At 64.1% G+C, this 26093-nt stretch overlaps 3 protein-coding genes across 3 annotated transcripts; 2 read left to right on the top strand and 1 right to left on the bottom strand.

The window, feature by feature from the left end:
* Positions 1-1977: 1977 nt before the first annotated feature.
* MFRP (membrane frizzled-related protein) lies at positions 1978-6068 on the top strand (the record flags this gene model as incomplete). The annotated part of the gene is made up of 12 exons (XM_082330530.1): positions 1978-2031; positions 2135-2260; positions 2460-2628; positions 3221-3464; positions 3540-3670; positions 3828-3953; positions 4106-4182; positions 4322-4470; positions 4662-4792; positions 5341-5475; positions 5638-5765; positions 5844-6068. 12 exons carry the CDS (start codon positions 1978-1980, stop codon positions 6066-6068), a joined length of 1695 nt encoding a protein of 564 aa, XP_082186656.1.
* Positions 6069-8288: 2220 nt separating this feature from the next.
* On the top strand, positions 8289-11033 carry C1QTNF5 (C1q and TNF related 5). The gene is made up of 3 exons (XM_082330521.1): positions 8289-8350; positions 9202-9434; positions 10040-11033. The coding sequence occupies exons 2-3, from the start codon at positions 9221-9223 to the stop codon at positions 10555-10557; spliced, it is 732 nt and encodes a 243-aa protein (XP_082186647.1). The 5' UTR covers positions 8289-8350; positions 9202-9220; the 3' UTR covers positions 10558-11033.
* A 6466-nt stretch (positions 11034-17499) lies between these two features.
* Positions 17500-21219, bottom strand: RNF26 (ring finger protein 26). Its single transcript, XM_082330501.1, has one exon. It carries the CDS (start codon positions 21170-21172, stop codon positions 19745-19747), a length of 1428 nt encoding a protein of 475 aa, XP_082186627.1. The 5' UTR covers positions 21173-21219; the 3' UTR covers positions 17500-19744.
* Positions 21220-26093: the final 4874 nt, after the last annotated feature.

Here is a 26093-nt window from a genome sequence, read left to right on the forward strand (position 1 = left end):
TTTTTTTTTTTTTTTTGGTTGGTGTGTAATAAAAATACTGAGCAAGGGACTCTGCGGGCATGGGGCTGCCTGCCCCATTGACTCAGCAAGGACCTCTGCTCCCCTGGGGGAGCACCCAGAGCTGGGGACCCAGGAGAGCCTCGTGCATCCCTCCTGGCCTCTTGGCAGTCCCATTCTGCTTGGCTGTCTCAGAGGATTTGTGAACTGCTCCTGGCCTCCTCCCGGCACTTCTGAACCTCCTGGCAAAGGACCCCGGCCCTTCAGTTGCCTCCATCCCGTCTCAGGCAGCACGTCCCCACCAGCTGCCCCATGCACACTCATCAAAGAAGCCTGAGTTCAGGCCCAGACTCACGGACAGGAGGGAGGAAAATATTTTGTGGAATTTATATGTATTTATAGTGGACTTCACTCAACCTGGAGCATCCCACTGCTTCCTGGCTCTCCAGGGACTTGTGCTGGGGGATGCTTCGGGTAGATTTTTACCTGCCTCCTCATACGACGGTGCCTTAAACCATTTAGGGGAGCGGGAGGCCATTGGGGTCGCACAGGAACGTCCGTCCTGCGGAGGAGAGGGAGGGGAGGACAGTGGCTTTCCGGGACCATCTGCAATTGGGGCTTTCTCCTCCCTGTGATCAGGAGCCCCCCTGGGTGCCCAAGGATGCGTGTCCCCCCCACCCTGCTGCTCTGTCCTCCAGCTAGCAAATGCCAGTGGCCTTTTTAGCCTTTTCTCTAATTTATTCTCCTCCCCATCCTGCCTTGCCTGAGGTGCAGCAGGAGGAGAGATGGGCCTGACCCAGCACAATCCCAGCCCCAGCCCACAAGGCAGCTATGTCCAGCCCAGCAACCTGTCCTGCTTTGCCCTCGCTGGCTCTGTGGGCACAGACTGAGCACTCTCACGCCATGAGCATCCCACCCAGCCCGGGGCATCCCAGCGGGGCTCAGGGGAGGGCAGGCCAGGATGGAGGGGCTGCCCACGGCAGGTACCGGACTGGGCCAGTGTTGCTGCTTGGCAGGTGGCTTGTTTACTGTGTAAGCAAGATGGGTGGGAAGTGTCTCGTACAAGGGAGACTCGTGCAGGAATAAATTTTAGCTTGAACAGAGCGCTGTGTACATGTGCGTGTCTCTGGGCGGGCAGATGAAGGACTGTGGCTCCAGCAGCAGGAGGGAAACCACCATTGGTGCCAGAGCAGCCTGCCCGTGCGTGGCTCCACAGGTCCAGGAGCACCCGTGCCCCAGGGCTTGCCTGGAGCAAGGGAGATGTGGGTGCGGGCAGCAGTCCCTCTCCTCCAGCCACCCGTGGTACCCGGAGGCCGAGGGAGCCTTTCCTTCTCCTGAACAATGGCCCCTTTCTCCCCTGCTTAGGGATGGAGACAGGCACCGAGGCATTAAGGGGCAGCAGGAATGCAGGTGGTGGGCCTCAGACGCCCAGTGCCGGGGAGGTACAAGGGAAGGAGGGGCACATTCAGCCTGGGCTCCCCAACACAGCCCCTTCAGTGCTGCCGTGCACTGGTGGGGAGCCCGGAGGCAGCAGGCAACCCAATGGCCCCTCCGTGCACCCAAAAGCAGGGTCCCCGGCTGGACAGGCTTGCAGCGGGGTGGGTGCAATCACACCTTCCCCTTTAAGACGCTGGTTCTCCATGCCAGAGCCTGATCTCGGCATCCTCAGCTGAGCTGGATTAACTGGGCGAGGGGGAAGGGGCCTGCAGAGGGGACTGGGGCTGCTGGCCTCCTGGGGCTCCCCGCACTTGCAGCGTGGCAGGCATGGCTCTGCGGGGTCCGGCGCTGGGGCGGCACATCTAGGCACAGCTGGTGCTGCCACGACCTCTGCCCTGGTGTGTGGAGCAGGGGTCCCCACGCCGCCCCAGGGCCGATGGGGGCAGCTGGGGAGGAGCGGGTGGTGGGGCAGGCAGCTGTGCCAGGGAGCAGAGCACGCTGGGGAGGCTTTTAGCCAGGCTGCACTGGGAATCGCCCACCGCAATGAAAGACTTCACCGAAATCACGCTTTGCCCCGAGGCTCTGGACCACAGTAAGGTAGGGCTGGGGGTGGGGGTGCCGCCTCGGGGTCCCCACTTAGCCACCCGCGGGTCCCCACAGCGTGCTTCCCATGGTGCCACCCACACTTGCTCTCCTGCAGACCGAGTTCTGCAACCCCGTTTTCGAGGGCGAGGAGCCTTGGGCAGCGCCAAGTGCCGAGCACCCGCCAGACAAGGATGGGACCAGCCCCACATCGCCCCGGGACGGCCTCGGTACCAGCCTGGGGGTTTGTACATGTGCCCCTGTCCACGGGCCACCAGGAGCAGTCGTGGGTCTGGGAGCGGGGTGGTGGGGCCAGCTCCCCGCAGGGCTCTGGGGCTGCTTAGGGGACCCACTGGCACCCCGAGGACAAGAGGTCGGGACGTGCCCAGCCGGGGCTCAGCCAGCTGTGCAGGGAGGTGGCAGGGTGGTGGGGGTATGGCTAGCAGCACCCTGGCTCTGCCCGCTTTCCTCGCCCTCCTGCAGGCCAGCAGCTCTGGGGCCAGAAAGGCTGGCAGTACCGTGCCGACTGCAAGTTCACCTGGCTCTGTGTGGCTCTGATGAGTGCCATCCTCCTCTTCCTCATCGCCCTCCTGCTGGGCATCGTGATCCACCGTGAGTGCCCAAGCAGGGAGGGCTGGGGGACAGGCTGTGACCATGAGGTGGGGGACACAGGACTGGCTCAGAGGGGGAGAGGGGCACAGCAAGGGCATCCATCCTACACAGGACCTCCCACCTTGGGAAGAGAGTGGCCCCACGCACAGGAGCAAGGGGGATCTCCACCTCCCTGGGATGTGGCAAGGTCACTGGGCCCTATAAGAGCTGTGTGGGATCCCCTGGGACCTGCACACGTGTGGATGGGAGCACAGGACATGGGGCTGGGTGGGCTTCCTAAGCCTCTTCCCCGCACTGCAGCCATTTCTCCCTGCTGGGGCTGAGCTGTCCCTGCTCTTCCCTTGGCACAGAGCTGACGTTCCCGCAGCCACCCGGCGCCCCAGCTGCAGCCCTGCCCGCCCATGGCACCACCACCACCACCGCAGCGGCCACCCGAAGGGACCCCCCGGCCCCCAAAACAGCTGCCACCCCAACCCAGAGCTGGCTGTCCACAGCCGGCACGCCAGCACCGGGTAAGTCCCACATGGGGCAATGTGCCAGGTCAGCGGTGCCCTGCAGCACTAGCTCACGCCCACGCTGTTGCCCCGTGCAGCCTGTGGCGGGACCCTGCGGGGCCCCGAGGGCTCCTTCAGCTCTCCCAACTACCCTGGCCCCTACCCGCCCGACGCATTCTGCATCTGGCACATCGAGGTGGGACCTGGCCTTGCCATCCAGCTGAAGATGGAGACGTTCAGCGTGGAGGGCACTGCCTCCTGTCTCTTTGACCGTGTGGAGCTCTACGAGGAGCAGGGGCCCAGTGGCACAGATCCTGCTCCGGTTCGGGGGGGCCCGGCCAGGTAGGGCCCCTCGCACCCGGGGAGTGTGGCGGTGCAGTGGGGAGGGGGCAGCATCGCCTCTTGTTGTGCCCCCAGGTTTTGCGGCAACGTGGCCCCCCCGACCTTCAACACCAACTCCAACCACCTGCGCGTCACCTTTGTCTCTGACAGCAGCGTGGGCGCCCCAGGCTTCAGCGCCCGCTACCGCGCCGTGGCCCCCAGTGAGAGTGAGTACCCCCGCCCCCGGGCACTGCCAGGACTCCTTGCTGCAGGCAGGCACTGGGTAGTGTCGGGGGGGTCTCCCGTAATGCCCGGGGCACTGGGGCGGGGGGGGTGCCCAGCAGGACACCACCGCCAGCCTGGCCGTCTCTGCCTGCGCTGCAGAGAGCTGTGCCTGGGATGAGCACTTGTGCGACCAGGGGCTCTGCCTCCACCTGGGCTTCGTCTGTGACGGCTTCCACGACTGCATGGACAAGAGCGATGAGGCCAACTGCAGCCTGAAACACAAAGGTGGGCCAGCCCCCTGCCTGCAGCCCACAGCCCCGTGGCACCCAGCCAGAGGGCACGGAGACGGGCAGTGGGAGGCAGGGGCAGGGGATTGGGGAGACGGGGTGAAGGGACAGGGGCAGGGGGTAAAGCTGCATGTCTGCGTGTCCCTCCAGAGTGCGGGGGGCCGCTGACCACCTTGGAAGGGCACTTCTCCACCCCAAGCCACCCCCAGCCATACCCGCACCAGCAGGTGAGAGAAGGGATGCCAGCGGGATGGAGGCGAGAGGAGGGTGAGGGCAGGCAGGGAGGAAGGCAATCTCCCACCAGGGAGAGCTGCGGGTGCCCCTGCCCGGCGTCACGGGTGTCGCTGGCTGCCCCCTGCCCTGCAGCTGTGCCTCTGGCAGATCTCAGTGCCCGTGGGCCACGTCATCGACCTGCACTTCCACAACTTCAGCCTGGAGTCGCATGAGGACTGCAGCTTCGACTTCGTGGAGGTCCACGACAGCGCAGGCACAGGGGCTGCCAGCCTCATGGGCAGGTACAGGCACATCCCTGATATCTCCAGCCCTGCTGCACCAGCCTGGGTACACTGGGCTCCTGTGGCTCAGCTGGGGAAACTGAGGCACAGGGCAGGCTGGTGAGGAGGAGCCACCGGAGGACGGTTTGGGGAGGTGCTGGTTGGCCCCGCTGCCCACCCTGACCCCATCGGTCACCCCACAACCCCGGCAGGTTCTGCGGCCACCAGCTGCCACCCACCCTGACCTCCTCACGCCATGTCATGACCATCCTCTTTGTGGCGGACGAGGGAGTAGCAGACGACGGGTTCTTCGCCACCTACCAAGCCCGCAATGCCACAGAGAGTAGGTAGCCAAGCAGGGGTGCAGGCTGCCCAGAGGAGCTGTGCTGTCACCATCCTCGGGGGTTTTCAAGGCCAGACTGGATAAAGCCCTGGAAAAAACTGCTCTCACCCCATAGCTGACCCTGCTTGGAGCAGGAGGTTGGGCTACAGGCCCCTGGGGTCCCTTCTCACCTGAATTACCCTGTAATCCTATTGATCCTAGCCATGGGGATGTGGCCTGGAAGGGCTCACCTGCACACAGGCACGATCCACCGCCTGAGGGCTGCCCCCAAAAAACCCAGGGAATGTGGGATCTCCCTAGGCTGGGCCAGTGATGGTCACCTATCAGCCGTGGCTGCCAGGTGGCAGTGCTCCACAACCACTCACCTGAATGTCCCCTGGCCAGTGACCAAGAAGAGTGGAGACAGGGGTGGTCAGCACGGGAACAGGCTGACTGCCAGCAGGGAGGCCAGCCGCCATCGGCACGACCCGGGCCACAGCCAGCCTGCTCTCTGCCAGTGCCCATGCCCGAGCCCATGCCCTGCTGTGCTGGCCCCTCTCATCTTACAGAGACCTGCAGCCCCGCAGAGTTCTCCTGCGGAAACGGTGAGTGCCGGGCGCTGGAGTCCGTGTGTGATGGCTGGCACGACTGTCCCGATGGCACCGATGAGCTGAACTGCACTGAAGTCTCCTACCCAGCCTTCGGTGAGTGCCACCCCGGGGTGCTCCGCTCAGCACTCAGCCCCTCCTGAGCCCACCTGACCCAGGAGACACGCTGGCAGCTGCCCCATGGCTAACATCTGCCCGAGGCATACCTGGTGGGCGTCACTGCTGCTATAAGAAGTGAAGCACCTCACTCTGTGGCAGGGTCTGTCTGTGAGCCCGTGGAAGTGGAGATGTGCCTGGGGCTGGGCTACAATGCAACCTCCTTCCCCAACATCTGGCTGGCCATCCCGGACCAGGAGGGAGCCGCTGAGGTGCTGCAGGACTACCAGGTGAGTTGCCCAGGGACTGCACATGGGTCTGCCTGCACCACACCACACCGTGCCATGCTCGCTGCCACTCTCCCACAGATGCTGATGGAGCTCGCCTGCTACCAGCACCTCCGCCTCCTCATCTGCAGCCTCTTCGTGCCCAAGTGCACCCCAGATGGGGGTGTCCTGCAGCCCTGCCGAGCCGTGTGCCTGGCTGCCGAGCTGCGGTGCCAGCAGTCCCTCGGCCTCCTCGGCATCCTCTGGCCCATCAATTGCAACATCCTGCCTGACTCCAATGACCCCATAGAGTGCTTCCAGCCCTGACCCGGCAAAAGAAGAGGAGCAGGGGCTGAAGCAGCCTGGCCAGAGCCACTCCCCCACCCCAAATGTCCCTCCCATCCTCCTCCTGTTGCAAATACCCAGCTGCTGGGGTGGCCCCCATCAGCAGCACCCCATTGCCTAGCTCCTCGCCTGCCCTGGGGTCAGCCCCTCCGCTCAGCGCTCAGCTCAGTGCCTGGATGCCATGGGCTTGCCCACAGGACCAAGTCCTTAGAGAGCAGGTGTCCCTTCCCAGCCTTGCTGCAGGGAAAGGCTTGTGCTGGAGGGGCTGTGCCCACAGGCTGAGCTCTGCTGGGGACACCACGCAAAGTCCCCATGCCAAGCAGCAGGATGCTGGCAAGAGGGCTGGGCACTGCCTCCCCATCCTCAGCCAACCCCAGGCGCGTTGGCCAGAGCTGTGCATCGTTCCCAGCTCACTTCTTTCAGCCTCTCCAGGCTGTGCGCCGCCTTTTTCCCACAGCCCTCAGGCAGATACTAGCCTAGCAGAGGAAGGGTTAATGCTCCCCAAATGGAGCAAGGCTGGGCTGAGGTGAGCCAGGCTGCAGGCAGAAGAGCCCAGGGCTGCCCATGTCCCGCAGCCCCAAAGCCAGCAGAATAAACAGCGTGAGCAGCTGACAAGCCCGATGGAGCAGGTGCCTCATTTGGGGAGGGTCTGTGTGTGGGTCCTGCCAGATCCCAGGGGAAACTGAGGCATGGGCCAAGGGAGGGAAGCCAGGGCTGAGGTGGGGGGTCTGAGCAGGAATGGAGGGGCACAGGGGAGACTGTCCAGCTGCAGGGGGAATGGGCTGCTGGCTGTGCCCTCGATGGGCGGGGGGGCTTGCAGGGCCCCAGGGAGATGGATGGATCTCAGAGGGGGTCAGGCTGGCGGCCCCATGGTGCAGGGAGGGGATCCTGCCCCAGCAAAGGCTGTGGCCCTGCTGGCTTAGCTGGCCGTGCTGGCTTCAGGCCACCCTGATGGCCACAGGCCTGGCAACACCCCGCAGCCACAAACCAGCTCCCAGCTGGCCAAAAACAACAGCCCCTTCACACCTTGGGAGAGAGGAGCCAGGTGGCTCCCTGCCAGGACCCAGCCTGGCCCCAGGCATCCGGGGCAGGAAGGCTCAGCCAGCAATGTCACCCACACTGCTGCGGGCACCGGCACAGGGAGGAGAAAGCCAGCAGTGCCGGCATGCTTCCCGCTGCCCTCTCCTGCCCTGAGCCCGTGGGAAAGTCCCCTGCCTGGCTGGGGTTACTGGGAGCAGGACCCACTTGGGTCAGCACCCCTCTGCCCTTGCAGCTAGCACGGCACCGCCATTCCTGCACAGCCGCTCCGGCTCCGGGGGCTTGAGGCCACCTGGGTCCTTCACTCCCTGCATGTCCCAGCTGCTGCAAGCTGGCTGCAGGGCATGAGGACTCCCCCCCAGCCACAGGACCGCCCCAGCTCGGCTTCTGACGGTGTCCCTTGGATGCACTCGGTGCTGGAACAAGTTAAAGGCAAGCTGGGAGTGCCTTCGAAAGCCCGGCACGGTCCCAGCTTTGCCGCGTGCCCCGCGGTCCCCTAGGGCTAACCCTGCTTCCTGGCATGGCCGCAGTGCTGCTCCGCCTGCGCTTCCACCTGCCTGCTGCTGCCTGGCCTGTCCCTGCCCGCTCAGCCCCACGCGCTGCCTCCGGGCCCTACGCCGGCACCCCCCGGCTGGCTCCTGCAGCTCCCCGCGGGTGCTCCCAGGGCTGGCACTGCCAGCCTGTGTGCGTCCTGCCGTCCCCCTTGCCTCAACCCTGCTGCCGGGGACAGCCCCGAGGCTGCCAGGCGGGAGACCTGCACACCCTGAGGGCTCCCTCTTCCTTCTCCCGCTCCAACCCTGCCTGCCTTTGCTGGGTTTGCCTCTCTTGGCCTTTCTCTTGTTCCGCCTTCACTCTGCTGCCTGTTTTCTCTCGTTTCCCTTCCCTCTGTCTTGCTGCCTGGGCGCCCAGACGTGTGCAGCCGAGGTGATTTGCAGCCCATGCCTCCTCTCCCTTTGCCAGGCAGTTTGTCTCACTCTCCCTTCCCCCTGCTTACAGCACTTCTAACACCATGGGATTATTTTTCTTTTTCCCCTTGTCTTGTAGCTTTTGGCTCCCAAGGCCCTTGATTTCCTTTGGAGTTTGGGAGGAGAGACGTGAGGAGGAGGGGGGGGGGTGGAGAGGCTGCCTTTCCTAGGGCCTTCGTCAGAGCGAAGTGGTCAGGAAGAGCCGCAGCCCTTCCACGCCGGAGAGCAGCGAGGCGCTGGGGCAGGAGCCACGGGATCGCAGTGAGTGGGGCTACCCAGCTCCGTCCACCCAGTGCCGGGGGGAGCTGGGACTCGCTGGGGTCCTGGATGCGGCGCCTGGGCGGAGGAGAGACACTTTTCTCCTCCTTTTCCTCTTTGTTGCCGCTGTCGCGTCCAGGAGGGGGAAGAGAGCGGCTTTCCCTGGGCAAGGCCATGGGGAAGGGGCCAGCGCCAGCTGCGGGGCTCCACTCTCGCTGGGCTGGTGTGGGAAGGGCTGGGGGCAGCCTGGGCAGCAGGGTGGTCCCCGGCACCGGGGTGGTCCGGCACAGCCGGAGATGCTGCAGCCCCAGGCAGCCGTGCCTCAGGGAGCCGGCCGGGCGTGGAGCAGAGCTGCCGGCAGCAGGGATGCTGCCAAGGGCTGGGCCGCGACGCAGCCCCACGCTCCCCGAGCTGCTGCCCCGCCACGCACCGCCCGGATGCAACAACCCCACCCGCTGCCCTCCGGCTGACACCGCAACAGTCCCCCACCGGCACCCCCACGCACACCCGTAGCCGGGCACACCGCCGGTGCGGCAGCTCCCATCCCCAACAGCCCCCAACTGCACGCACAGAGCTACTGCCTCCCGCACGTGCCCCAGCTCCCTGGCCCCGGCACCCCCATACGCCGTCCCATGGCGGGGACTCTGGTGGGCTGAAGGATGATGTGGTGGCACAGCCGGTGATGCTGCGGCAGGTGCGGCCAGCGGTCAGGAAGCAGCCGAAAAGGCAAGGGGGAAAGAAAACAGTCCCCCGCCACCCCCCCGTGCCCACTCCCTGCCGGGTACTGCAAGCCTGCTTCCCAGCCCTCTTCACTGAGGTCCCCAGAGCCGTTACCCCTCTCTGCCCCCTTCCAGCCCCTCCACGCCAGACGAGATGAAGCAGCTCTTCCTCCTCTTCCTCCTTGGGCTCATCGCCAGCTCCCTGCAGATTGAAGACAACAAGATCCCTGGGCTGTGCTCAGGGCAGCCAGGCATCCCGGGTACCCCAGGCCTGCATGGGGGCCAGGGTCTGCCAGGCAGAGACGGACGAGACGGCCGGGACGGGGCGATGGGGATGCCGGGGGAGAAGGGCGAGATGGGCCCTCCTGGTAAGAAAGGAGACATCCTGGCTGGGGAGCGGGACCTGCTCTGCCCTGCCTGTGGGGAATGCCCTCATGCCAGGGGGTGAGTCCTGGATGCTGGCACAGCCCCCCATCGCCAAACTGAGAGCGACTACTGCAAAAGTGCCCTTTTCGTGCCACCGCTGCCCCTCCGGTCCTGCCTGTGGCGATGCTGTGCTTCTGCAACAGGCAGCAGCTCCCTGTCACTGGCAAAGCTGCATTTCTCCCCATCGTCACTGCCATCCCTATCTTCCACCCCCCACTTTAGGAGGGCCCTCCGAGCTGTCCCCAGAATACAGCTGCATCATCCCCACCCTGGCTCCTGGGCTGGGGTTTCTCCCAGCCTGTGGGAGTTTCTCCAACTCTCTGTTGCCACTGTGCCTGCTTATCACGTGCACCTAGCCCTCCCCGCTTGTGCTGCTTCCCCAGGCAGAGCACTGGCCATGGGGATATTCACCACCTCCACCCTGTGGGAGGTTTGTAATCCCAGTGGGATTGGGCTGGGCCAGGGGCCTGGGGGAGCTGCGATGGCAGGGGGCCGTGCTGGTGGTGGTGGCTTAGAGGTAACCCTGTACCCCTCCTGCCTGTCCCAGGAGCGCCTGGTCCCCGCGGGGAGGTGGGCAGCCCCGGCATGGACGGCATGCATGGAGAGAAGGGGGCGCAGGGCGAGTGCGCGGTGGCCCCCCGCTCGGCCTTCAGCGCCAAGCGCTCCGAGTCGCGCAGCCCGCCGCTGGCCGACCAGCCCATCCGCTTCGACGTGGTGCTCATCAACGAGCAGGGCCACTACGACCCCACCACAGGCAAGTTCACCTGCGAGGTGCCCGGCCTCTACTACTTCGCCGTCCACGCCACTGTCTACCGCGCCAGCCTCCAGTTCGACATCATGAAGAACGGCCAGTCCATCGCCTCCTTCTTCCAGTACTACGGGAACTGGCCCAAGCCCACCTCGCTCTCAGGGGGGGCCCTGGTCCGCCTGGAGCCTGAGGACGAGGTGTGGGTGCAGGTGGGCGTGGGGGACTACATCGGCTTCTACGCCAGTGTCAAGACGGACAGCACCTTCACCGGCTTCCTCGTCTACTCCTACTGGCAAAACTCCGCCGTCTTCGCCTGAGCCTGCCCTCGGCTGTGGCCGGGGCCAGGGCGCGTGCCCCTTCCCAGCCACCGGCGCCCCGGGGAGGGCAGTGCCGGGGTCCGGCTGCGTGGGAGCCGGGACACTGGGATCCCCACCCCACTCCACTGCTGCTGCCCAGCGCAGGGCAGGAATACGGCCCCTCTGCCACCCCGGGGGTGGCGGGGAGCATCCTTTAAGCAGCGCTGTATAAGAGCTAAGTATTATCTCAGACACCCAGCTCTCGGGCAAGATGCCCGTGCTGGGGAGCCGCAATAACCTGGTTGTCATATGTTACTCGCCATAGCCACCTCAGCACGCAGCGTAGCCCCGCTGGCACGGGCACGGTGCCCCGGCCCGTGCTGCCAGCTTCTCCCCGCACGCAGAGCGAGCCCAGGCTGCCTGGCCGCTGGCAAGGCGAAGGGGCCCGGTCTCACCGAGGTCCTGGCGTGCCCCAGGGCTAGCAGTCCCCCCCCGCTCCCTGCCCTCCGGCCGCCCCGACGCCTTCCCTTCCTCCTTCACCCTCAATAAAGGGCTCCACAGCCACGCGTGTGCCTGCTGCCTGTGCCCCGGTGCCTGCGTGCGGGGTCCTGCCGGCTGCTCGGGCGCCGGCGGGGCCGTGCGGGGCTCGCTGGGGTGCTGGCACGCCCCTGGGGAGGCTGCTCCCGGCGGGCAGGGCTGCGCGGGTGCTGGGGACCCGCGGGTGCAGCAAGGGGGGCCGGCGGTGCCAGGGGCCGGCGTGCCCGGGGCGGGGGAACCGGGCTGGGGGACCGGGAGGGGGCGGTCCTGGGCCACCGCCGGCGGCAGCAGGGCCAGCGGGAGCCGCTAGATGGAAGCATCGGCGTCCCTTAGCGAGGGCGCACACCGCTGCGACATTCCCCCGTCCGCCCTCCCCAAAGCCTCGGGAGGGGAGCGGGGACAGGGGACCCCCCCACCCCGGTGCCCTGGCTCCCTGCGCCGCGACGGCGAGGACCGGCGCCTTGCTGGCCGTGAGGGTCCCGCTCCCGCGAGGGCCACCGCGGTGGGAGCGGGCTCGCCCGGGGCGAGGCGGGGGCCCTGGCCCGGCCGGGGGGGGCGCTGGCCCCACGCCCCCGGGACGGGGCTGGCGGGGCCCGTTCCTGCCTGCCCCCCGCCAGCCCCGCGCCCCAGTGTGAACGCGGCGACCCGCCGCTGAGAAAGGTCCCTATTTTTAGCGGGGGAATGAAGAGCTTCCTCATTCCTGCCCAAAATAGGTCCAGCGGGGACCAGCGAGGGAGGGGGCTTTTGGCCAGGGGCCCAGCTCCTTAATGGGCCCTGCTGCCGGAGCAGGCTGGGGCCGGCTGCTCTGCCCGGCCGTGGGGTGGCAGCTGGGCTGGGCTCTTCTGGCCATGCCAGCAGGACCTTGCAGGCGCTCAGCAGCCGGGGACCCCCCTTACACAGCCCGACAGCCACCTCTCCCCTGGCCCGGCTCCCCTGCTGCCCCCTCGAGCTGTGCTGCATGGAGTCCCCAGGACGATGGCCATGTCCATCTGGGATGAACAAACCCTGCCGGAGCTGGGGCAGGCTGGCAGCAGCCGTGGGGCCAGCCCGTGTGCCCCTGTGGAGGGCCAGTGCCACCCCCAAAGGGGGCTGCCCACAGCTCCCCACCTTGGGTCTGGGGACCATGCAGGGACCTGGGGCCAAGGGCACGTCACTGCAACCTGCCTGGCTGTGTGGGACTGGGGGCGACGGGTGCACAGTCCAGCAGTGCCAAGGGCCACCCCCAACCCATAGGGGCCTGTGGAGGTGCTGGGACCAGGGGTGAAGCCTCGCCTTCCCCTGGGGTGCAGAGGGGCTCTGCTAGCCATCTTGCAGGCTCCTCTTCCCAGCCCCAGCCGCGGGATTGGGTTACAGCGGAAGCGTCTGTTTGGGTTGAGGACGGCCTTTTCTGTAAGCAGAGCTGCCCAGGGGCAAACAATGCTGCAGAGCAGATCGATGGCCGGCGCTGTCTATTCTGGGAGGAGGAAAATGACTTTTCTTGAGACAAGGCCAGGGGAGGTGTGTGGGGGCTGGGAGCATCCTCTGGTTCCTATCACGATGTGGGGGAGCGCAGCTAACAGAGGCAGCCACAGACATAGCACTTGGCACAGCAGTTTCTGGGCTCTGCTTTCTTTGAGATGCTCTTGGTCTTCTGGACACTTTGGGGTCACTGGGGGACTGCTGGGAACTCTCTGAGGAACACGAGGGTGCCTGCTGCTGCCTGGGGAGGATGGGGATAAGGAAAAGATAAGGGAAGGAGAGCCCCAGGAGACCTTGACTTCTGGCCAGTTTCTAGTAAGCTCCAGCTGCTTCTGATGAGCTCTACCAGCTGCCCCTGAGGAAGGAGGGCTTAAAGCCCCTGTTCCAGCTGCGCCCAGGTTAGGGAGGGGCCAACACCCCTTAGCCAGTGCAAGGGAGAAGCCTATATAAGAGCCAGGCTCAGCACACAGGTACTGTAGTGCAGCTGACAGAGGAAGCAGTTTGTGCAGAAAGGTGGGTTGTTTTGGGTTTTGTTGGGTTTTTTTTTTTGTTTGTTTGTTTGTTTGTTTTGTGGGTTTGGGGTTTTTTAGAAAGTGCCAGCACCTCTTCTCAGAGCAGCACACGTCCTTGGCACACCAAGGTCACAGCCCTCAGCAGCCATTGGAGCAACTCTTCCTGCAACGCTGGAGGACGCAGCCTGGGCAGCCCTGAGCTGCAGAGGGTGCTTGGGGCCTCTTGCTGGGGCTGGTGCACCTGGCTGGCAGCCTGCAAGAGGTGTGTGGTTTTGTGCGTCCTGGAACGGTGCTGCCAAGTGGAGGAGCTGCTGGAGGAGGTCAGCAGGCTGCATGGCATCAGAGAGGGCATGAAAGAGATCAACTGGATCATCTCTGAGACCCTATAGCTACAAGAGCCCAAACCTTCAACTATGGTGGCAGAGTGTGCGTTTGCCAGGTTTGAAAGTGGAAATGCCCTCGATGGTGAAGGTCATCCTGGTGATTCCTGGCAGCAGAAGGATGGCTCCTGCTCCACCCAAAAGCTTGCGGTTATGGCATAGGTTCAGCACCCTCATCCCTGCCGAGGTGCAGGGAGCACTCTCCTGTCATCTTCAGGTGACCTCTGCCAGCAGGCCAGCTGACCTGGTAAGGAGAGCTTTGAACTGGGAATGGCAGGGGAGGGGACAATCCTCACTTGGGTGGGGATGTGGTGGATGGGGCGGGCAAGCAAAGGGCTCAGGGAGGGGGGGGGAGGTGGCAGTGAACAGCAAGGACTCTGTTACCAACAAAACAGGATTGAAGCGGGGTTGCTTCAGCATAGGGGTACAGTTAGGGCAGTGCCTGTAGGACAGCATTGTGGGCAAGCTCTCATGGTCTTACTGGGAAGTGGGCATGTGCAGGGGCCACTAATGTGGGGAGGATTGGGGGCAGACAGGAGGAATTAGCGGGCTGTGAGCATTTACAGGGCTGCAGCCTCTTTGGGATGACGGCTGATGCGGCAGCTGAGGGCTGATGGGTCAGGATTAGCAGCCTGCCTTATTCAGGCATCTGGAAAAAGCCCCATGTCAGAAGGCCCTGGTCCTTACAGGGAGCTGGAATGCCCCTGGTATTTGCTGGAGGGGCAGCCCAGCAGGGCACAAGCAGCCCGCGAGGCTTCTGGAGCACGTTGACAACACCTTTGCTGACACGGGTGATTGAGGAGCGGTGCTCTGCTGGGCCTCACAGGCAAGGAAGGACTGGCCAGGGGAAGGTCAGGATCCTGAGAGAAGAAAAGACAAAAGCAGGACCACAGCCCTGGATTTCAGGAGAGCAGATGCTGGCCTCTTCAGGGATCTGCTTGGGAGAATCCCATGTCCTGGAGAGAAGAGGTGTCCAAGAGGACCAAGGATCAGTTCCTCCAAGCTCAAGCGGTCCATCCCAACGAGGAGGAATCAGAGGTGGCGGGTTACCTGCATTGACCTAGGAGGAATAAGGAGACTGTCTGAGCATGCAGGGATGGGGCTAGGGCCAGTTCAGCAGAAGGAAATGCCAAGTCCTGCACCTGGGGAGGAATAACCCTACACATCAGCACACGCTGGTGGCTAACTGGCTGGAAAGCAACTTCCCAGAGAAAGCCCTGGGGATCCTGGTTGGTAACAAGTTTACTACAAGCCAGCAGTGTGCCCTCATGGCAAGGAAGGCCACCAGCCTTCTGGGCTGCGTTAGGAGGAGTGTTGCCAGCAGCTGGAGGGAGGTGATCCTTCCCCTCGGCACAGCTGCAGTGCTAGGTCCAGTGCTGGGCTCCCCAGTGCAAGACATGGACATACTGGAGGGAGTCCAGCAAAGGGCTGTCTGTCTTCTACTGTGAGGGTGGTCAAACCCTGGCAGAGGCTGCTCAGAGAGGTAGTGGAGTCTCCATCCATGGAGATACTCGGAACCCAACTGGCCACAGTCCTGTGCAACCTGCTCTAACTGCCCCTGCCTGAGCAGGGGGCTGGGCTGGATGATTTCCAGGTCCCTGCCAGCCTCAGCCACTCTGTGTCCCCGAGGCCTCGGCACCACGGCTCCGAGGTGCTGGGATTGCCGCTGTGTTCGGGGAGCCGCTAATGAGGGAGCAAAGCTGGTGCCCAGGAGCAGCCCAAAGGCCCCCCATGGTTTGGCTGCTGATCATCACCTGCTCCCTCCCTGTGGGCCTGGTATCATTAGCTGCTCATGCTGCTGCGCATCTGCAGCAAGTGTCTGTTGTGCCAGCTCCCTGCTGTCAGGCAGATGATGGCTGTTGTCCCTGGGCTGGGACTAGCGGCTCATTGGGGCTGGGGTGTTGCAGCTGGGCTGACAAAGGGATCCCAGGGATTTTCCCAGGGCCTGGTGCGGGGCTGGTTTCAGCAAGCTGTCAGCTCCCACCACCCCAGTGCTCCTAAACTGGAGTAACCTAGCAGCATCATGCTCCTCCCTCCTTGGGGAAGGGAGAAGGGTCTTGGCATTATAATGGGCTGAGCCCAGCCTGCTCAGCTCACCCGTGAGGCTCCCAGGCAAGCTCTGGAGCAGGGAGTACCATCGGGGACTCCAGATCTCATGCCCTGGATTGGTCTGTGAGCATTGCTGCTGCTGGTCACCTTCCCCAGGCAGCGCAGCCCCGCACCAAAAGCCACAGTGACAGAGCAGGCAGGTCTGGCATGGCTGACCGTCGGTCTTGGGGACCCTATGCACTGCCCATCAGCTGGGAGGTAGTTGCATTTTCCTCCCATAATTGCTTGCTGCTTGGCCAGCGAGTGAGCCAAGTGCGTGCAGGATGGCTCCCGGGGGAAGGCTGTGTCCTTTACTTACATCCTGTCCTCACTTGGCAGGCTTGGCCGCAGTGGCCTGAGGTGGCTGAACATCCTCTCTGTCCCCTGCTGGGGCTGGCTGAGGGGGTGGTGGGCTGGGAGCACCCTGACTGTGCAGGGGGTGGCAGACGTTCCCCTGCACGCCCAGTCCTCCTGCCCTGGAGCAGCTCTGCAGCCTCCCTGGGTGCCCAGCCTGCCTTAGCTCACACACCCTGGGGGCAAGCAAGGAAGGCTGAGCAGTGCCTCAGTTTCCCCAGTCATCACCCATCTGCAGCCAGACCCCTGCAGGGCTTGGGCAGGCTGCCGGCATGGCCCTCCTTACTGTGCCTGGCAGAGCTGTGCTCCTGCAGTAGATGTCTGTTTCGTTCTGGCCCTCTCTCCCCGCTGTGGTTTTCAGCCAGGGCGTGAGAGGATCCTGGTTAAAATTAGCTCATTTGCTGGCGTGGCCCTGCCAAGGCAGGTGAGTGCAGGGCAGGGTGAGCCAGAACTCATGGGGTCTCTGGCCATCAGGGTCCTGAAACATTTTTCCAAACAATTTACAAGGATACTGGAGAAGCAGAGGGTGCTTAAAAGCACACAGCAACCTGCCAAGAGCTCAGATCGTGGCCAGGGAGTATCTCGTTGTGCAGTGAATGCATCTGCTCACCAGTAGCCCAGCGCGGCTGAGCCTGCCACAGCCTTTCTGCAAGGCAAGACCAAGCCCTGTGCTGCCTGCTGCTCCACAGCTCCTAGTGCTTCGGAGTGTCCTCCATCCCTGGGACAGTCAGGCTTGCCAACACCCTCCGTCGCAAGCAGCAGGACATTGAGGTGGCAAGGACATGCAGTAGCAGGGATTACATGTCCCTGTGCATGTTCCTGCCAGCCTGGGAAATCCCAGCCCCTCTGCTTTGGACTGCTCAGGCCCTGGGGAGCTCCAGCTCTGGATAATCTGAGCACAAATCCCTTCATTCCAGTACAGAGAGGAACTGCTCCCGAGAAGAGATGAAGCTGTGTGTACAAGCCCCTCCGCAGAGCAGCCATTGCTTCTCTCCTCGCTGAACAGCTCAAAGTGATCTGAATTAGGAGTGAAGATGCCCGCTGGTCCTGGGCCCTTGCCAGCAAGAGCTACCCCAGCTGCTCTGCCTGCTCCTGGGCCCAGAAGAGGCTGCAGCACCAAACACATCTCCAGGCAAGATGCAGACATTAGCACGGGTGTCCTGCAAGCTGCGCTCTCGGCCCCCTTGCACAGGCACATCCACAACCACCTCCTCTCGCTGTGGGTTAGCAGAGCAGGGGCTGGGGGATGCCAGCCCTGGAAAGCCCACCCACCATGTCATCAGGTGTAGATTCATCTCCTGGGTGCCAGGCTTTTTCTGTGCAGCAGCCTGGCTCTGGGGTATCCCACAGCACTGCCTTTCTGGGTGTAAGCACCCCCAGATAATTAATTACCCCTGAGCTTGCTGGTGGTGTTGGCCCTCCAGCTCTGACCCTAGGTGGGCAGTGATGGGCTTCCTCTGGGGCCCAGGGGCAAGCAGAGAGGCAACCTCATCCCTCCAGAGAAAACCCTTCCCAAGAATGAGGCAGCAGGCAGCTTTTGGTAAAGGAGACTTTAATCTGCTCAGTATCTAGCCCATAGTGCAAAGAGTTAAACTTAAGGCAAAGCTTTCTCTTGTTTTATAAACAGGCAGCAAACAAACAGGCCCTAAAACAATAAGCGTGACTGCTATAATAGAAAAAGGGGTTGAGGGGAGAAACTGCAGTCCTGGGGAGGTGTCCTTTCCCCCCCTGTAATTCATATAGGAAACATTGCGCCCCAAGATCCATGAGCTGGTCCTGACCAAGCACCACTGCCTGCAGCCAGGAGCATGGCCACGCTCCTGGGTGTCTCCAGAGGCGCACCCAGGGAAGGGTGCAGCTCCCCGTCTCCCCTTGCAGGAGAACCTCTGCAGGTGCCTGGGACAAGCTGGAGCCTGGGGAACAGCCTGCGGGGCCGCACTCGCTGCTCTGGCAAGGGCTTGGCTACTCAACTGCAAGTGTTGCTGGCTGCAGCCACAGGGGAGGTGGCTGGGGAGAGCAAACATTAGCGTGGGTGGTGTGTGTCTGGAGGCACAGGAACAAGAGGCTGAGCACCAGGGCGTGCCCAGGGAGCTTTGCATCTCTTCGAAGTGAGATGGAAGCAACTGACAGCCCTGGGGCCAGGCCCTTCTAACACCCGTTAGTGCTCAGGAGCCCAGCTTGGCCCAGGGAGTCCCTCCAGCCCCCAGCAAACGTGGGGGCAACCAGCCCCTGCAGTGCCTCCCAGAGCAGAGCCCCTCTCCAACAAGATAGTATCTTGCCACAGCTCAGGTTTACAGCGCAGAGGTGTCTCCCAGCATGGTCTTGCCTCTCTGCTGCCGCTGTTTTGGCTTAAATCACTAGTCAAGAAGAACAGAAAAGGAAGACCATGCCAGCCACCCTCAGGCTCTTGGCTTGCAGTCCAGGAGTCAAGACTCTTTCCAGTCTGGCTCCAGCCAAAATTGGCTGTGGCACATGGCTGACCTCAGGCAAGCAGCTGGAAAAGGAAAAGCTGCTTAGTGCAAGGCTCTCTTGCAGCCCAGCAATTTCTTGGAACGGTGCTGGTTGACCAAGCTGGGATGAGCCGTCTCAGGCCTCCCCAGCCAGGATCGGACACCCTTGTCAGACTTCAGGGGACGCTTTTAAATAAAACTAGCTACATTTCTGACAGACAGTAAGACACAACAGCAGTGTAACCCTGCCCTAATCAAAGATAGCCGTGGTCCTGGTACTGCTCCATGCACGCAACTGCAGATCTGCAGAACTCGCGCCTGGAGCTGGAATGTCTCAGTGGGCTCCCAGGAGCTTTGGGGTGTCCTCTCTCCTCCCAAAGAGTTACTCCCTCTGGCTACCCCAGCCTGGGAAGCAGCAAGCAAGCACTGGTGTGAACCACCCAGTTCCGTGGCACTCTAAGCCTGAAGAAAACATGTATTATCTAGAGAGGATTCACCAGCATTGGCTCAGACGTGTGCTGCTGCTGCCAGGGCTGTGAGCACTAGCTGGCCAGCCACCCCTCGGGTTCCCCAAGCAGCACCGCCACCCCTGCAGAACGAATAACTCCCTCCAGCCTCCCCGTGTGAGTAACCTGATGTGTGCTTGCTAGTCTTGCATAGGTGATGCGTGGAAGCAGCAGCAACACTGAGCTCTGCAGTCAGCCGGCCTGCAGGGAGCCTGCGTTCATCGTTGTCCTGGCACAGGGGACAGGAAGCTCAAAAACCAAAGCCACGGTGGCTGGGATACTGAAGTACCCCAGAAACCCTGCTCTTCTCCAGCTGAGCGCCAGACTCAGACCCTTGGTAGCAAAGCTTAAAAAGCTCGAGTGTGCTCGTTGCTCTCCTAGGGCCTTGCAAAAGGGGCACGCTTCTCCCTTCCCACAGAGCTGCCCCACTTAGATGCTGGGAGGAGGAAACAGAGGCGTGAATGCAGTCTGCCAGGTAGTTTTCTGGTCAGGCCTTGGGAAAAACCCTCCCTTGCCTTATGCCAGCCCCTGTGATTCCCAGGAGGGCACAGCCTTTAACCTTTCCATCAGCTTTGGCTAGGAGGGACCGGAGCATCTTTCTGTGCTCTGCTTTGGATCTCAGACTGCTGCAGGCTTGAGGCCACAGGCCCTGAAACAGTAAAAGTTGTCAACAAAACCAAGGTAATTCTTTCGGCCTGCTGCAGAGATCAGCTATTGTGCTTGCTAGTAAGAGCTACAATCTAGTTACGTAGCAAATATGGCTAGCAGCCACCCCCGACAGCCTTTTGCCCTTTCAGCACCATCCTTAGTTCTTTGGAAGCTGCTTGAGGCAGCCCTGGGAAGTTCTGCTTCCCGGCAAGAGGCAGAGAGAAGGGTGCCCTTGACCTCCCAGGAAAATGACCCAAGCCACCTGCCCCTTGGGTTCACAAGTACACGTTGAGCGTCTGGAGGATCATCTGGCGGCACAGCGGGCAGTTGCGCTGGTAGATGGCCTGCTGCAGGAGGACTTCCGTGCACTCCTGACACAGGCACAGGTGCCTGCAGGGCAGAAGCAGGACTGTCTTGGTTTGGTCTTGACAGATGACGCATTTCTTACGTTCCTCTTGTTCTTTCAGGAGCACCCAGGGGTCATTATCCGGAGCACCCTCACCATCCCCAGCTGCTGCGTTCAGCTGCTGCCTCCTCAGAGCTTTCCCCCAGGAGGTGCTCGGTTCCTCCCTGGGCGGCTGGAGACGCTGTCCTGCCATGGCACTTCGACTCAAAGCAGGACGCGCTTGTGGTACCTGCTCTGCATCCAGCCAGTCCTCGTGCTCAGCTGGCAGCTGGCCGACCCCTGCCAGCATCAGCCTGCCAGGGGCTGCTGGTCTCAGGGCAGGCGCGGCTGCCCCTCGCTGGTTGCTTTCCCGGTTCACCGTTCTGCCTCCTCGGCTCCAGTTGGTCACCTGCAGACTCCAGTCCACCACCCTGCGCCAGGCCTGGGAGGTCATGGCCATACCCAGCGTCAGGACGGCCACCTGATAGAGCCGCCACACATCCCGCTGCAGCCGGTGGTAGGAAGGCAGCGTGTTGAAGTAGCCCAGCACGTAGCCTGTGAGCGTCCACAGCAGCCCGGGGTTGAAGACGAAGGCGCTGACAACAATAATGAGGAGGAGCAAGCCCAGGCCGTAAATATTCACGAAGAAGATGCTGATGAAGAGCTCGGCGACGGAGGCCAGGAGCTCGAAGGCCAGCTGGCAGGGTGACCACAGCAGGATAGACACAGCGATGGCACCGCTGGAGACGTGCGCCAGGAAAGCGGCCAGCAGGTCCGTCGCTCTGAGGAAGGGGCCGGCGACGGAGTCCCACAGGGCGGCGAGCAGGGTGAAGAGGTTCTGCGCGCCGATCAGGCACACGTTAACGAGGCTGTTGACGAGGTAGGCCAGCAGGCTGGTGCCGATGGCCAGGCCCTCGCAGAGCTGCCTGGCCAGGGCCTGGCCGCAGCCCAGCAGGCCGCAGAGCCCGCGCTGCAGCAGCTCCCTGCCCCGCAGCGCCAGGTGCGAGAGGAGGTGCCCCGCCACCTTGAGCCCCTCCAGGCCGCAGCAGCAGCCGCGCAGCAGGCCGGCCAGGCCCTGCAGGGCGCCCAGCGCCAGGCAGCAGGCCGCCCGGGCCAGCGAGGCCAGCGAGAGGAGCAGCCCGTCCCAGCAGGCCAGCGCCCCGGCGGCGGCGGCCGCGGGGAGGCTGCAGGCCGCGGCGAGCAGCCAGAGCAGCGCCGACACCAGCGAGGACACCAGGAAGAAGTTGACGTCCAGCACCAGGACCAGCAGGTCCAGGGCCATCCGCAGGCCGCGGAGCAGCAGGAACAGCAGGTCCATGGCGGGCCCGGGCGCCCCGCCGGGGCCCGTTCGGCGCCGTCAGCCGCGGCCCGCTCGGGGCCCCCCGGCGCTGGGCGCCGCCATCTTCGCTGGGGCTGCCGCGCGACGCCGGGCCAATCGGCGGCGAGGGCCGCGCCTCTCCCCGCCGCCCATTGGGCGGTTCGGAGGACGCGGCGGGGGCGCGGCTGCTGGGGGCGTGGCCGGGGCGGGGCGGGCCCCGCCCACTGGCGCGCATTTAAAGGGCCAGCGGCGCTCGTTTAACCCTGGCGGCGCCGCGGAGCCCAGGGCAGCCCGGGCCGGCTCCCGGCCGGGACACGGCACGGACGGAGCGTGGGACGGCCAGGGCATGAGAGCGGCCCCCTCGCCTGGGTTCCAAGCAGCGCGGGGGGCACCAATCACCCACAGGGTCCCTGGAGCCACACATGTGATGAGTTTGTGACAGCCTCAGCCCTGGCACCCAGAAGGTTTGTACTCGCTAGTGGGGTCCCTGGGGCGGGAGTGTTTGGGACAGGGTCAGCCCAGGGCAGCGCTGCTCTCACCCTAGCAAGCAGTTTCCTGCAGGAGGTCCTAGAATAAACCCATGGCCGTGGCCTGGCCCAAGGTTATGGCCCCAGAGCAGCTCCTGCCCTCCCTGCCGGCCTCTGGGCAGGGCGTGGGGCTGCCGGCGGCTCTGGCCTTCACTCCGCTGTGCCCCAGGAGATGGTCCAGCCCCACCGCCCTGACGGTGATGACAAGTTCAGGAAAATCCAGCCCTGGAGCCCAAGGCTTTTTAAGGAAGGGGAGAGCGAGCGGAGCAGATGACCCATGGAAAAGACATCTGCAGCCCCGGGAGGCACCGGCCAGCACGGGGCCGGGGAGGGAAGCGCTGCACCCCCGGGCAGCAAGGGAGGAGCCCCGAGGGAGCAGGACGCTGGGGTCCCCTTCCTGCAGCCGCCTGCCCCTTCCCCTACACGTTGACACCCTGAGCCGGGGCAGGGGCCGGGGCAGGGGCCACGTCCTGGCACACTCTGCATGGGCTGGTGCTGCTTGGTGCCATCCAGCTCTCCTTGAGCCGCAGCACTGGCTGGGCTGCCAGGATGGCAGATCCGTGTCTGTCTGTCTGTCCCCACCTGGGGTCTGTCCTGCAGGCTGGCTCCCCGCCAGCCGCGTCCCCTCCCTGCCTGGCCGGTTTTGGCTGTGGGCTCCCTCGCAGCGGGTACATGGATCCCCCCAGCAGCATGTGCGCCCGTGCCCACGTGACGGAGCCAGGATGCTTTCAGCATTTATGGTAATGTTTGGATTTCTTATTGCTTTACCAAACAGGAGAAGGAAAGAAAGAGCCGAGCCAAGGGCTGGGCGTGCTCCGCTCATTCCCTGCCTCCGGCCGTGCACCTGCCTCCCCCTCCCCGGTCCTGGCGCTTGCCCAAGCTCCTGCCATGCCCGGGGCGCTGTGCTCCAGGGGGGTCCCCGCTGCAGGGTCGGAGAGGTGCAGGGGCTGCAGGGTTTAGAGGCCGCGGCTCCGTAGCAGGGCTTCTCCGTCATTGCTCCGTGTTCCAGGGGACGGAGGGGAGCCTGTGCTTGCTCTCTCCTGCTCTAGGGTGTCCGGCTCTGCAGCGTTCAGACCTGCTGGAGAGAGGCACAGGGCTCAGGCACCTCGGCATGGGGCAAGGAGGGGTGCAGGGGGCCGGGAGCACCCAGGGGATCGGTTCAGGTTGCAACACCGATTTGGCTGGAGCAGAGCAGAGCAGGGCTCCCGGTGGAGGGGTGGCGAGGCTGGGGTGCAGGGATCGAAAATACCTTCTCGGGGCCCTGCGGGGGTGACAGAGGTCCCTGCCAGGATGCCTGGCAGCTGGGCCGTGGCCAGGACCCCTCCTTGCGAGGAGGGTCCCCCCAGCTGTCCCTGCACTTGCTGGAGGTCCGGGCACGATGCCACCGCGCTCCCAGCTGTGCCTGTGGCAGCTGCCAGCAGCAGCAGAGGATGAGCCCCACTTGTGAGCCCCTTCCCCTCGTCAGCCTCTCGGTGCTCATTTGGCATAGGGCAGACAGGGCTCTGCTGTAAACCAGGCTGTGCTGGTGCTAACCAGGGCCACCACAGCTCCCCCTGAGGGCACAGGAGCCTGGGGTGTGTGTGCACCCCTGCCTGCCTGCCCTGCAGGCAGCCCTGCCTGGAGACCTACTGCCGGCCAGGGGCTGTGCAGTGCACCGGCTGCGCTGGCACCGAGCCCGGCCGCGGGGCTGCTGCTGCATCATGCCTTTGAGCTGCCTTCCCGGTGCTGAGCTCACCGCAGCCGGGCAGTTGCCCCGCATTTCGGGAAAACAGAGCAGCCAGAAGAGATGAGCTATAGGGCTGCCTCAGCCCTCATAGCTGCTGTGTCCTTGCAGCTTTTAGCTGGAAGCAGAGGGAAGGAGGGAGCAACCCCAGCGCCAGGTGTCAGGGTGCTTGAGGAGCTCTCTGGAGCCCAACGTGCTTGGGGTATCAGGACCCTGTGCTCTGGCGTCCAGGCTGTGTGGAGCCTGGGGCCAGGCTAGCAGTGCTGGGGCTGCCTTGCATCGCACCCTGGGCAGGTCACAGCAGACCAGCTGGGAACAGACTGCGGGTGGCAGAGGAACGGGAAAAATGAGGCAGACAAAGGGCTGGCAGCACAGTGTGCAGCCGTGCAGTTGGGAGATGGTGCTGGAGACCACCACGGCTCCCTCCAGGCCTGCCTCCGCAGGGGGACATGCAGCTTCCCCAGCCCCAGCATCTTCCCCTGCCTCCCCTAAGCCCTTGCTGCATGGGCACAGCATGCCCTGCTGCTGCCCTGAGGCAGGAAGGGTGTTTCTGGGGTGTGGGTCCTGCTGGCATCACACCAGTGCTCCCAGCACACTCGCGGCTGGCCGGGCAGCTGGGACCATTCCCAGGCTGCCCTCGCCTGTGGACCCCTGGCCGTGCGGCAGCCCCAGCGCCTGGGAGAAGCCAGCCAGCACGGTCCTCCTGGGCACTGCCAGCAGCCTTACCTCGGTCCCTTCAAGATGCCCTCGCCAAGGGCCGGGCAGAAGCCTCAGTGTGGCGGCGGGTGCCTGCAGCCCCGTGCTCGCAGGCCAAGCTGGAACAATAGCTCATTCTGGTGCATCCGCTCCAGGGAAGTCCCCCGTCCCCACTCGGGCTCAGCTCCAGGACGGCGTGGCTCACTCTTCCTCTGGCCTTCGCCTAGCCTTGGAGGCGCAGGTGATGGTATCTCCCACCACACGCATCCCTGATGGCAGGGAATGACAGCCGGCATCCGCCCTTGTGTGCTGCACGGCTGAGGCTTCTGGAGAGAGCCCGCGGGAAGGCTTGGGAGCTGGAGGGTGTCCGTCTCCCCCTGTGTCCCCGGCAGCGAGCACCTTCCCTGCCTTTGTTTGCCCTCCAGACTGGTGGAAGAGTGGGAGCACGAAGGCTGCCCGCCGTGTTTCTGGACGGCTGTGTGGCTCCCCACAAAGGGAGCTGGGATATCTCTCTCCTCCTGGAGCCTGGCCAGACAGCCCTGGGAAAAGCAAGTCCTCTTCCATGGGAAAGTCCCGCAAGGAGAAATCCCTGCTTGGCCTGGCCAGCCCCACAGTTCCCCTGGGCCCTGATGCTCCGGTGTGTCCCCGATGCTGTGGGGCCAAGCAGGGTGCAGGGCCAGCGGCATGGGGAGGTGGCATGGGGACTGCGCCCTGTTCGCTGCCTTCTCCCAGGCAGCCTTCGTCTGCCCTCACGCCTACTCCATGTGTCTTTGCAGCAGCAGGGAGCTTTCCCCAGAGCCCTCCAAAGGGAGCCTCCACAGCCCATGGGTGCGAGAGGGGCTCCCCCAAAGTTGGGGCTGGCCTCGCCACCTGCCTGGGGCTAATCTCTCATTATGATTTCTTGCAGTCTCTCCTAATGAGCTGTCCTGGGGGAGCCCCAAGCCCTGCAGACAAAGCCGGGACAAAGACTTCACTGCCTGGGGCTGCAGGCAAGCACAGGGGGTGATGCTGGCCCCCACACTGGCTTCTCCTTCCTTCCTTGGCAGCGGGGAGCACGCCGCTCAATGACACCGCAGTGAGCTGGGAAAGCTGGGTGACATGGAGCGCAGGGCAGGGGCGTTCCTCCTCCCGGTTCCTCCCTGGAGCCGTGGCGCAAGAGCTGTGGCATTAGCAGGGGTGACGAATGAGCGCGGCCGGGACCCCTGCCTGTCTCGCTCTCGGCCTGGCAGCCCATGCCGCGGGGTTGCCGCATGGGCGCTGGCGGCAGCTGCTCCTCCCGGGCATCCCGCTGCCGGACCCCCGCCGGCCGGGCGCATAATCTGCCCCATTGTGCAGGCCAGTGCCCGGCCCTGGCCCATCTGGCGCCGAGACAATGGAGCCTTTTTCCGGCCGGTGCTGAGGGGGAGATGAACTCGGAAGTCTTCCGAAGGAAAAGGCCGGTTTATAAATAGCCGTCCCTGGGCTCCCAGCTTCCCCCTGCTGCCCCGTCAGCCCCTGTCTCACCTAGCCCCAGCCCCAAAGCCTGCCCCTCGCACCCGGGCGGCAGCGCACCAGGGCTGGGAGAGGAGCCTGCGGCTCGTACGTGACCGTCCTGGCCCAGCGGCACACGTGCGAGTGAGGGGGCAGTACGTGGCTGTTCGCACGCTGTCCCGGGGCTGCACCTGCTCTGGGCTGTGGGGAGCCTGTACCCCCGGGATGCCGAGTGACCGGCCAGCCCTGGGCGGAGGGCTCCTTCCCCCTGCGCCTTGGCGGTGGCCATCGGCTGGCTAAGGTTTCCCCAGGAGCGCTCAGTCCCCCAGCTGTCCTTGTCCATCTGCCCCGCACCGGGGCAGGGCGCGAGGGGAGGGCTGCACGGCTCCATGGCCCTCCCCGCCACCCCTGTGCTGCTCCCTGCGGAGCGTGGCCGAGCCCACGTCGCTTGCACACCACAAGCCAGCCCTCGCAGGGGAGCTGGAGCCCTGGGGCTCCTGGGTCC

The sequence above is a fragment of the Platalea leucorodia genome, assembly GCF_965183815.1.
Source record: "Platalea leucorodia genome assembly, chromosome: 20".
Classification (NCBI taxonomy): Eukaryota; Metazoa; Chordata; class Aves; order Pelecaniformes; family Threskiornithidae; genus Platalea; species Platalea leucorodia.